The sequence below is a fragment of the Microtus pennsylvanicus genome, chromosome 6 (genome assembly GCF_037038515.1).
Source record: "Microtus pennsylvanicus isolate mMicPen1 chromosome 6, mMicPen1.hap1, whole genome shotgun sequence".
Lineage (NCBI taxonomy): Eukaryota > Metazoa > Chordata > Mammalia > Rodentia > Cricetidae > Microtus > Microtus pennsylvanicus.
Genome location: NC_134584.1, coordinates 53,284,681 through 53,296,856, shown reverse-complemented (window position 1 = coordinate 53,296,856; position 12,176 = coordinate 53,284,681). Strand labels below are relative to the sequence as shown.

At 40.9% G+C, this 12,176-nt stretch overlaps 1 protein-coding gene across 4 annotated transcripts in view; it reads left to right on the top strand.

Moving 5' to 3' along the window:
• Gfm2 (GTP dependent ribosome recycling factor mitochondrial 2) overlaps positions 1–12,176 on the top strand; it is a 39,025-nt gene that overhangs the window by 11,151 nt on the left and 15,698 nt on the right. For all 4 annotated transcript variants that reach the window (XM_075976255.1, XM_075976251.1, XM_075976253.1 and 1 more), the window contains 6 exons: positions 2,984–3,072; positions 4,501–4,561; positions 4,745–4,924; positions 9,593–9,673; positions 10,561–10,709; positions 12,036–12,176. In XM_075976255.1, coding sequence (XP_075832370.1) covers positions 2,984–3,072; positions 4,501–4,561; positions 4,745–4,924; positions 9,593–9,673; positions 10,561–10,709; positions 12,036–12,176 — 701 coding nt within the window. The remainder of the gene's footprint in view (positions 1–2,983; positions 3,073–4,500; positions 4,562–4,744; positions 4,925–9,592; positions 9,674–10,560; positions 10,710–12,035) is intronic.

Sequence of the window (12,176 nt, the reverse complement as noted above, 5' to 3'; positions counted from 1 at the left end):
GGAAAGAAAGGGTTTGTTTGTTTTTTAGAAAATATGATGGTTGATATTGGAAACTATGAGGAGCCTGAGATTCTGTTGATTTTATTAGTCTATATGTAGTTACTACCTGAGTCATCGATCCCCAAGTCCTGACAGGGTAAGAGGAATGGAAGTATTTTACGGTGTGCAGTTAACATTCCTCCATGTTGCTGTGGAGGGCTGACACTGTATTCTCTAGGGCAGTCAGCAAACCCACCTTTTCCTCCCAAGAGAGACACTACATCACAGACTACTATAGAAGAGTTTCTTTTTTTAAAAAATCTATTTATTTATTATGTATAGAGTGTTCTGTCTGCGTGTATGCCTGCTGGCCAGAAGAGAGCACCAGACCCCATTACAGATGGTTGTGAGCCACCATGTGTTGCTGGGAACTGAACTCAGGACCCATAGAAGCGACTCTTAAAGAGGGGAGCCGGTACACCAGCAGTGCAGTCACGTGGACCATCATCTCCTCACGGTTACATAAAGATTCTTAGGAGGGGCTGTAACTCATTTCTGGAGTATGTTGCCTAGCTTGTACGGGTGCCTGAGTTCAAGTGCAGCATTCCTACCCTCTCCCCCTACACACAGGTATGCATTAAAGTCTTTGAGTCAATTCTGAAAATGGATATTTTAATAGAGCTTATTGCTAGTAGGATGAATTATGCTGTTTTTATTTTTGTTTTGTTTTGCTTTGCTTTGTTTCAAACGGGGTCTCATGTATCATGACTGGTATGGAATTTGCTGTGTAGATGAAGCTGGGCTCAAACTCACAGAGATCCACCTGCCTCTGCCTCCCCAGGACTGGTATTAAAGGTGTTTGGCACAACCTTTGTTTGTGCTATCTTTACAGGGGATAAGTTATACTATCTTTAGTGAGTATGCTCTTAAAAACTGGCCTTGTTGAATACATAATCCATTTAAGTTCTTCTGCCCGTAAATTATTTTAATTAAGTTATAAAAATCAGTATCTTAAAAATGGGACAAAATTGATGCAGTGTGATCCTTGGAGAAAGATCCAACAGTGTGTAGTCCTCCCAAAACGTCCCATGTCTTATCATGAGACAGTGATTAGTGAGAGCTAAGTGAAAAGGTGTGGCAGGGAGAACTGCTTGCAAGTTTCCAGAAATTTAAAAATAATAACTTTTAATATAAGCATCATAAATGATAAAAGGGAATCATGAAGAACTAGTCTAGATTAAAAAATTTAAATAATCATAACAACTGAATGTATTTTAAATCCTTGGTTGGATCCTAAATTTAAAATGAATTAGAAGACATCATTGAGGTAAACAGAAATTTGAATTATATACTACGTGAAAATATATGTTGAGCTTGAAATTTTCTAAATGTGATCATTATAATTGGTTATTTAGGAGAAAATCATTATTTGGAAACAAATGCAACTGTCTCCATATCTCCTGCTTACTGTTGTGACCCAGCCATATCCAGCTGTGTACTTGGTCCATGTGCAGGGCTTTTGAGAAGGAGGCACCAACATGAGATACTGATTCAGAAGAGCAAGGCTAATACTGATGGTTCCGCTGGAGCTCACGCTGCTGACAGGACTGTAAAACAATGCGGTGACTCTAGAAGGCTGTTTCTTATAAAGTTACAGATACACCTACGCTGAAACCCTTAATTCAGCTGGACAGTGGTAGCACACACCTTTAATCCCAGCACGCGCGAGGCAGAGGCAGGTGGATACCTGTGAGTTTGAGGCCAGCCTGGTCTACAGAGCAAGTTCCAGGACAACCAGGGCTACACAGAGAAACCCTGTCTCGAAAAATTAAAAACCAAACCAAACAAAACAAATAAACCAATAATTACGTTTCTTTTTCCAAGGGAGTGAAAACATTCATCAGAGATTTGTTCAGAATGTTTGTGGTGGCTAGACTCAACAGCAGCCATAAGCTGGCAGCTACCCACTGACGGATAGCGAAGCTGATCTGTCTGCATCAAGGTGGACAAATCAGAAGCTATACTAGTTATATGAAACTCGAACCCGTGGCAATGTGTCAGACCTGGTTTCTTACAGAGTGCTGGAGAGACATGAGAAAATTCCCTGGAGTGACAGCATGTTCTATGTATTGATTTGATTAGTACTTACAAGGTCTGTTTCTTATCAAAACTCCATCTATATGCTTAGTCTGTGGATTTTGTCATATAAAATTTTACCTAAGCAAATAAAAAACTGAGCATTAGGCTTTTCATGTTTCTCAGGCCTTATGACTCTTTGAGATACAGGTGTTTTAATAGAGTCAGACTATATTTATAAATTGAGTGTGTGCAGAAATGAAATCAATTAAACAAAAAGCATATATGAATTACTTATAAATATTGATACTAGTCTGTCCGTCACACTACCCTATTGGTTCACATGAACATTCAAATATTCCATTGAAATAGGTGATTTTTATAATGATAGTGGTTTTATTCTTTCTTATTCCTTAAGACAAAATCCTTTTTACCTCTCAAAAACTGACATTAGGAGATGTGGTGGCGCCTGCCTGTCATCGCAGTGCTTGGGAGGTGGATGCAGGAGGATCAGAAGTTCAGGATCAGCCTTGCTGTGTAATGAGTTCCAGGCCAGCCTAGGCTTTGTGAGACCTGATTTTAAAAATAATAATTAAAACAAATTACTTCATTATTTCATACTGGGAAAAATAAAGTGAAACAAGAAGTAGACCTGGTTGCAGTTAAGTTCCCTTTTGAGAGCTCTAGGTGTCTCCCGCATTTTAAATCACTTTGTGTGGGAACCTAGTTCACCTAAGCCGCGTGAATCTTCCAGTCGCTTCATCTATTCCCTGTTGTGTTCTCTGGGAGTGAGGAGGCCCCTGGAAATGCACTGTGGTTTCTGATTCTCTGCCGTCATCAGGCCCAGTTCCACATCACACAGATTCGTGGATCTGTTCACCCCGTGTCTCACAACAAGCACAGGCGTTTTCTCTAATTTTTGCTTTAGGCCCAGACTCTCACCGTGTGGAAGCAAGCTGACAAACATAAGATACCCCGGATCTGTTTTTTAAACAAGATGGACAAAACTGGAGCAAGGTATGTGAAGAGTGCTTCTAGGCTGTTAGGGTTACAAAGCACGTCATGGCTTATAGCTTAAGTTTAGAAAAAGCAATTTAAAAGTATAATTATGTACTATATATATATATATATATATATATATATATATATATATATATAGAGAGAGAGAGAGAGAGAGAGAGAATGTAATTATAAAGTTTATTTTATAAAATCTTAAAGACCAATTTAAAATAATTTCAAACAGCTCATTGTAGTTGAGATTGAGATCTGCTAAGTGGTGAGCCGCTTAGATTTGTGTCACACGTTCTGTGGAATCCTGGTGGAGTGCAGACTTGCTGTTTGTGTGAATTGTCTATGGAGCCCTACAGCATACCATCTTTGCTCCCGAAGGCTCCTGTGACCTCCTGATTGCTAGAGTTAGAGAGCAAGTTTGTTTCTTGTAGTTAACTCAGAGAATGGGGTCTTTCTATGTCTTCTGATTTTCTTTAGTTAGTGGGTATTAGGCTCAACAAAACGGAACCGGGAAGGAGCACGTCCTGTATAGAAAGCAGAAGATGTTGATGCTGAGATGTAGTGCCCATACATCAAGGCTTATCTAGAGTGGCAAGCCAGAATGGATACATTTTACTGGCAACATAGAGAATCATAAATATACAAAGGAGTTGATGAAATGTGAGCAAGAATGAATCAAAAATGTTTAGGATTGTGGAGGAAATGTAGGAAGACATCTCGGTCAGTGATGAGAGTGTGATAAAAGTTAAACTGTCCAAGGCCACACACAGTCATGTGCTTTGTGGTTATGTGACTTCTTTGGCTACTCTGCCCTTGATTGCTAATGGCACAGCAACCTGAAACATTTGCTAGACTTTGAACCTTTCCCATTTGAAATCTCTTGTAGTCCATAAAGTACTCACTGGCTGACTTAAGTCAGTGTAGTGATGAAGAGGGCAATGCCTGGATTCTAGGCTAGTTCTCAGAGATGTTGGGGCCAGAGTGATGTGCATGTATATATAACTAGCATATGTACTATAGGTAGCCACCCTATGTTAGCATAGAAACAAGCATTGTAGCATATGATACTAAAACCTAAGATTAAAACACACAACATTAGTCAGTCTGGCTCTTGGAAGAAAATCAATACTGTATATAGCTATATGCAGAAGAAAGAATACTTAATTCAAATAAAATCTTTAACTCCAATTAATTATGTGTGTAACTTTAATCTTAGTATCACTATTTGGCTATGTGAAGTTTGCAAAAATAGTTCCTTAAACTTCCCCATGTTGAGATAATGGTAAATATTCAATTGCTATTACCATGTTTATTTAAGATATTGCCTTGTGGGAAACTGACATAGTGAACATTATGGTTAAAGTGTTATTTTAGAAAACATTCCTTAACCCAGAAGTTTTTACTGTTTCTAATGGATGGTCTTGCTTTTAACAGTTTTAACTATGCCGTCGAAAGCATCAGGGAGAAGTTAAAGGCAAAGCCTCTGATTCTACAGGTGATTGGTTAATTGATATAACATTCTGGTATTTCCCTATCAATTTATTGTGGCATGCACACTTTGAAACAAACTCCAACTGTGTGCAGCTGAAGGTTTTGGTTGTGGTCAGGTAAGATGTCTTGTCACCGGCGGGTTCTGCATTTGTATCGTTAACAATATAAAGCACGCCCTGTCTTACAGCTGCCGATTGGTGAAGCCAGAACTTTCCAAGGAGTGGTGGATGTAGTAAACAAAGAAAAACTTCTCTGGAATTCTAACTCAGGTGATGGAAAAGACTTTGAGAGAAAACCCCTCTTGGAAACAAGTGATCCGGAATTGCTGAAGGAGACTATTGAAGCAAGGAACTCCTTAATTGAACAAGTAAATACTTTATTTTAAAATTCTGTAAGTGTTCAGTAGCTTTTTGACATATTTATTGTGAAACTTTATATAAAATTACAAATGTACTATGTAAAATGCAGTGAATGAAGATGGGCGCTGATGTGTCTGCCACCCATAAGCAAGTAAAATAGCCCCTGCTTTCTCTTTACTGGAACATCCTTTTAAGGGTTATTTGTTCATTTATTTTTTATGTGTATGAGTGTTTTTCTTGCATGTATTTGTGTTTACCATGTACATATGGCCCAGGGAGGGCAAAAGAGGGCATTGGGATCCTCTGGAATTACAGATGATTGTTGATAGCCATGTGGGTGCTGATATATGAACTTGTTCTCTGCAAGAGCAACAAGTACTCTTAACTGCTCAGTCATCTCTGTCATCTATGGTTCTATTGTGTGTGCACTCAGAGTTGAACCTTTGTGCTTTGTCTCTGAGCTGTGCTCCCTATTCCCTAGCATATTATGGTAATCTGAGCATTAGTTTCTGTATTCTCTCCTTATAAGTGGAGTGGTATTATTTGTATTTTCTTGTTTTATATTTTGGTGGAGACTGGTCACTGTAAGTACATTTGTGACAGTTTATTTTCAGTGTTTGAGGTGCTCTGATGTGTTATTATAGTAGTTCCAGTACTTCAGAGATTGAGGCAGAGGGATGGATGCGAGTGTAAGGCCAACCCAGGTTACATAGTGAGTTCCTGGCCAATCTGGAATTACAGTGACCTGTCTCCAAGAAACAAAAGACAGAGACACTGTGTTCTGTCTCCTTTGGGACGTGGAAATTTTTCCTGAAATCTCAGCAAAAGAATCTCTGCATAAAGGAACCTGCCTATCTTCTACTTTATCAGATATCACATTCCTTAGAAAATTAAAGCCATGAGTTTGTTATACTCAGTATGTAGCTCAGGTCTCTCAAAACTTTAATAGAATGTAGCAAGGTTGTTAATGCTGTAATACTTACACTATATCGATAATGCCTATGCTACACTTCTTGAATCTTACAGTATAGCATTTGAGTCTTTGAGTTTTCACTTCACAATTGAATTGGTCCAAGTAAAGATAAGATTTTTAAGACAGTCTTGACTGTGTTGCCCAAACTTGCCTATAACATGCCATTCTACTGCCTCATACTCTTGAGTGGGGTTGCAAGTGTGTGCTACCATACCTGCTCAGCCCAGAGAGATGCTGGCAGCATTTTCTAACGTCTGTCTTATATAGGTCGACATACTTAGAGAAATTATTTGCCACTTATATCTTACAGTATTCATTGACTTTATAATGAACATAATAATGACTGGTATTGAGATGTGGCTATTGAGGGCCTGGTGTGTGCTGGGTTAAGTGCTGTATGTGCACTCTTAGTCTCACATCCATGTTTCATCCCTGCCTACAGAGGAGTTGGAGACAGACACTTACAGTGTTTAAATGAAGGGCGGAGCTGGGATCTGAACTCAGCTCAGTATCAGATTAGCTCAAATTGCTACCCACTTTGCTACATTGCTTCCTCTTCTTTTCTTTTCTTTCGTTCTTTCTTTCTTTCTTTCTTCTTTCTTTCTTTTTTCCTTCCTTCCTTCCTTTTTTTCTTTCTTTCTTTCTTCTTTTTTTTATCTAGTCTATAGTGGCCTGGAACTTGCCTTGTAGGCCAGGCAGTTGTGAATTCACAGATCTGCCTGCTTCAGCCTTCCAAGTACTGGGGTTCAAAGACATATGCACCATGCCTGGTCTAGACCTGCTTTTCTAGATTAATAAAGCATAAAAAGAGCAGGAACAAGATTGTCATTGATCATGAATTGGACACATAATTCGTTCCTTTTTGAGAGTGTGTGTGTATGTGCAATTTTAATACTAAACAGTTGTAGGCATAAAGAAAGATCTTATAATCTAGGTGGGTAGCTGAAGGTGTAAGTCACAAACAATGCCACACCAATTTGGAATTATGATTAATAGGGTGGTATTTATTTAAAGGGGAAAAAACTTACAGATCGCCATCCCAGACAACAGCCCTCTACACAACCAGGAAGGGAGTCTAGTCACCAGCGGAGCAGGAAGTGAAGAGAGAGAGGAGAGGGAAGTGGCCACTTTTTTAAAGGGAGAGAGACCACGCCCCAATGGGCTGGTATCTCAGCGGCTATAGGCTGGAGGAGTGGGAGGACCTCCTGCAACAGGTAGCCAAAACACAATTGCACATATTGATTTTATAGGACATGATAGTGTATGATGTACATAAAGAGAATGGGGTATCAGTGGCTAATAACAGGTACCGATTATATGTGTATATAATTATCTTTATGTGAATGTATGAATGTGGAGACAGTTTAGAGAATAAGATCATCTCAAGTGCATTAGCTACCAAACAAAAAAGAACCCCCACAAGTACTGCAGTGGGAATACAGTGACAGGGTTACAATAGAAAGCCATAGAGGAAGGCCTGGATAGATGGCAGTAGTTAAGAGGACTTGTTTCTGCAGATGGCCCAGGTCTGAGTGCCAGCACCGATACAGAGGCTAACAACTGTAGCTCCAGTTCCAAAGTATCTGACACTTTCTTCTGACCTGTGCAAGCACCAGCACACATGTGGTGCACATATATGCATGCAGACAAAATACTCGTACTCATAAACATAAATACATCCTTAATAAAGAAAGAAACCATATGGGAAACACCAAATGGAGGCTTCTCCAGACATTCCTTTTGGGGTATGTGCATCCAAAGAATTAAAAGCAGTATCTTGAAACCACCCCCATTCCTAGTAGCATTATTCACAGTAGACAAATGCAGAAACACCTCAACAGTTAACAGATTAACATTAACTGATGAGTAGATCAACAAAGTGTAGACTGTTACTCTCCCCTGAAAGGGAGGAGAATTCTGCCGTCAGGTGCATCAGTGCTCAGTGAAGTACACGGGCTACAAGTGCTGCGTGCCTACTTTGTGAGGGATCCAGAGACACAAGTGGAATGGTGGCTGCCAGAGGCTCGGCGGAGGGGGGGGGAGAGTTGTGTAGGCTTTGGGTGTACAAATTGAAACACTTCGGAGATTGCATAACAATAATACAAATGAGGTTAATACTACTAAGCTATGCCTAAAAATGATTATGATGGCAAACTACCTTAAAGAGCTATGATGGTAAAACTTGAACCACAGTTAAATTTATCTTAAACTGAGACCATAAGTGTGAACTAGAATCAGCTTTCTGTGTCTTAGGGCATCTTTGGATAATTGTAGCTAATACTGTGGGCCACTTACTGCATGTTCTGAAAGTATGATTAAAAAGTATGGATAGATCCTCACTATAGCCCTAAGAGGAAAGTGACCTGGGCCAGCAGGTTGTTCTTCAGTGGCAGGGTCCTGATGGGTGGTGCCACGGCATGAGAAACAGAGAAGATAAAAACTGGGCTTGAGAGGCCGGCACAAATTTTGTCTTATGCTACACAAGTTTACTAAGAAGTACAGCATTTTATATACTGCTTGCAGGGTGAAATATGGGCAATGTCAGCAGAGAACTAAGTCAGATGATGTTGGCAAAGAGAGTACAGGGTACCTCAGACACAGCTGCCTTAGTTCTGGGGGAAGTCAGGTCCCCAGAAGCTGCAACCTTGACTCCTGAGGCACTGGCTCTAGCATCAGGCTGGCCTTGCCAAGTCCACTCCAGGACAAGGACACAGAACTACAGTTTCCTTTGTCCTTTCATCAGGGTCTCTGAGAAAGTTGGGTTGGTGTAGCTTTCCTGTGCGTTACCAAACGGAGCAGTGATGAAACGTGGCTGAAGTCTGCACAGGCTGGTAGTGGGAGGACATCTCTAGGGGTCCAGTTGCAGAAACCGGCCTTAACCTCATGTTCAACTTGCTGCTTTCCAGGCCAGTTAGCCTTGTCTCTGCCGTGTCCACTACACTTACAGTTGGTTTTTCTTGTCGCGCGTGAATGTTTTTCTCCTTTGCACTGCCATCCACAATTAAAACTGTTTTAGGATTATGATTTGTTTTTTGTTTTTTATGAGTGTCTCGCTTTCTAGCCTGTACTGTCCTGAAACTCGCAGTCCTCCTGCCTCAGTCTCCCCAGTGCTGGGTTTGCAGGTGTGTGCCACTGTGCCCAGCTTGTTTTATTAGCTTGCTGTCAGCTGAAATACCTGTTTCTGTTGGCAGATTGTTTGAGAAGCACAAACTAGGTAACTGCATTTGTGTTGTTGAGGTGATGCCAACAACCAGCGAGTGAAATGTCTTACTTCAGTCACTATGGTAATCAGATTAGATCTTTCAGTTGGGAATCATGTGAAATCTAATGATGATTATGCATTCGTAACAGGTCGACACATGTTATGGACAAAAAGTCCCCTGGCTTACCTCAAACTGCCAGTCCTTGTTACGAACATCATCCGTTGTGCATTAGGCATTTGAGCAGATAATGTGATTACATCCACCTTTGGCCCTCTGTGACTTCAGGAGATTCACAGTGCTTTCTCAATTCCCACTTTCCTTTTCTTTGGAAAGCAAAAACAAATGAAAACAAAAACCAAATTGTGTTTTCAAAAGGTGTAATGAGTTGTTTGACCTGTGCACGGCAGGCTGTCCTGCTGCCCTGAGCGATCTCTCTGGTGCACGCTTGTAAAGTGGCTAGCTAAGGACGACACTAAATGCAAGTTTATCTTTCTTCACAGGTTGCGGATTTGGATGATGAATTTGCTGACTTGGTTTTAGGAGAATTTAGTGACAATTTTGATTTGGTACCAGCTGAAAAGGTAATGTGTTATTTAGTCATTTGAACAAAATCTTACTAAGTGAATATGGCTTGTTTTTTCTGTCTTTGGGGCATGTATGTGTGTGTGTTAACTTTTTACACTATTAAAAAATGATGGCTTATGCTAGGTGGTGCACACCTTTAACCCCAGCACTGGGGAGGCAGAGGCAGTGTGCCTCTGTGAGTTCAAGGCCAGCCTGTTCTACAGCACGAGTTCTAGGGCAGCCAGGGCTACACAGAGAAACTCTGTTTTGACAAACAAACAAATAAAAAAAGTGGCTTACAAATAAAAGTCACTGCTCCCATTAGTGCTTAGTGCCAGCAGCGTGTGTAGTTTTCTCCATAGAGCCAGGGTCAGTTAACCTTCTCTTATTGGTAGCTCCCTAAGCAGGCCTGAGGCCCACTCAGTAGGAGGTGAGGTCCTGGTTCTCAGAGGAGAACCTACTCCTGCGCCTTTCCTAGGCCAGCAGAATTTCTAGCTGCCTTCTAAACCTTATGTCCACGGGTAAGTACAGCTCTCTGGATCTGCAGAAAACGACAGCTGGCCGTGATGCAGAGATCAGCCCCAGTGCATACAACCATTTTCCATTATTTTTCAGCATCTGATGTACCTTAAAATGTTTCTGTCTTCTACGCTTCGCAGTATTTTCATAGACCTCACTGTAAGGCTCATATAGACTTACTCTAGGGAACAAGAGACAACACCGACATCCCACGTGCTGAGTAGTGATTAAGGTTACAGAACAGTAGAGCCATACAGAGTGGTGGAGGTGTGGGGAAGAGTGCTGGCTTACATGGGCATTCAGGACAAGCGTCTGACTGGGAGAGTCTCATGGGGACAGGTATACTGTGCACAGATCCATGCCTGTTCTCTGTGTCTGCCTCTAGCTACAGACTGCAATACACAGAGTGACGCTGGCTCGGGCCGCAGTGCCTGTGCTGTGTGGGAGTGCCTTGAAGAACAAGGGTGTGCAGCCCTTGCTGGATGCCATCACTATGTACTTGCCGTCTCCTGAGGAGCGCGAGTATGGCTTTCTGTAAGTATGTGACCAAATACATTAAATCCGTGCGCCTGGGAAAATGAAAGGCCTTGTTTGATAAAAGTAGCCATTTAAAGTAGCCTTTAAAAAATAGAAAACAATGGTAAGAATATCTCTGTAAATGATACAGAGCTGTAGTAAGTTTCACTTGAAACTTACTTTCTTTTAAAATTTGTCATAGTTGGTAGAACTGTGCAGGTGGCTTTTTCCCCCAGAGAGTTGATTCTGTCATCTGTGTTGGAGTTTTGATTTTTTGTTTTGTTTTGTTTTTCTTTAAGGTTACTCATTTAGTAGATTTGTTTATATTCATCTAGATTTCAGGGTTTTCCTATGGTAAATGTTCTGTGCTTTTGTTTTGTTTTTCAAAAAGATGATTGTTTCTTCCTGCTGTTCAGCTCTGGACTTGCAGAATAGATTTCTAACATCTGAAGTAGTGTTAAGCAGAATAGCGGAGAAATGGGTTTTATGTTAAGAAGAACAGTGATTTTTCGCATCTAAATTGGAAAGGCATCGTGAGACGTGAGCATGGGCATGGTTTCATGTAGCCTTGTTCCAGGTGATCCAGTGAAGTGTAGGTGATAGAACTCATCTCCCCCGACCTAAAAAATTGAGTGAGTTCATCTTTGTTAAGCATAAGGACCGGTGCTGGCATGTAGAAAATTTCCTTATTTGAACCATTAAAGTTAAAGGCAGAAATCTAACGAGGAATGAGACTGGAGAAAGACTATTGTCAGAAGTGCTTAACTTACTCTGCGTCATAGACTTCCCTGAGACTGGTGAAAATACCATTTATCTTTTTTCAGAAAAATGCACCTATGCACAAAAATCTGTCACCTTCAGGAAAATTCAAAGCTTTACATTTCTTTCTTTTTTTTTTTTTTTTTTTTTTTTTTTTGGTTTTTCGAGACAGGGTTTCTCTGTGGTTTTGGAGCCTGTCCTGGAACTAGCTCTTGTAGACCAAGCTGGTCTCAAACAAAGCTTTACATTTCTTTAAGAATACGATCTCTGTGAACAAGCTCCAGTTTCCACTGTAGACTGGTGGTGTTGTCAGCTATACACAAGGTGAAGTGAGAGCCCGACAGCAACAATAGAAAGACCATTCATTTATCCTTTGGACTCCTTGGTTTTATGACCTTTGAGGATGCGCTTTTTAAGGAGAGAGTTTGTGCAATGAAGTATTTTAGTCAGTGATGGAAGAGAGGGCTGTAGTGACATTACTTCCTGGGCCTGGATAACCTTACTAAAGATACATGCGATCTTTGGAGAACCCTGGTGATCTGTGCAGAGAACTGGGCCTTCTCTAATGCCTCCCCTGTCTTGCAGGCAGTGGTATAAGGGTGACTTGTGTGCACTGGCATTTAAAGTACTGCACGACAAGCAGCGAGGACCCCTGGTTTTCCTGCGCATTTACTCGGGCACACTGAAGCCCCAGCTGGCCATCCATAACATCAACAGAAACTGCAC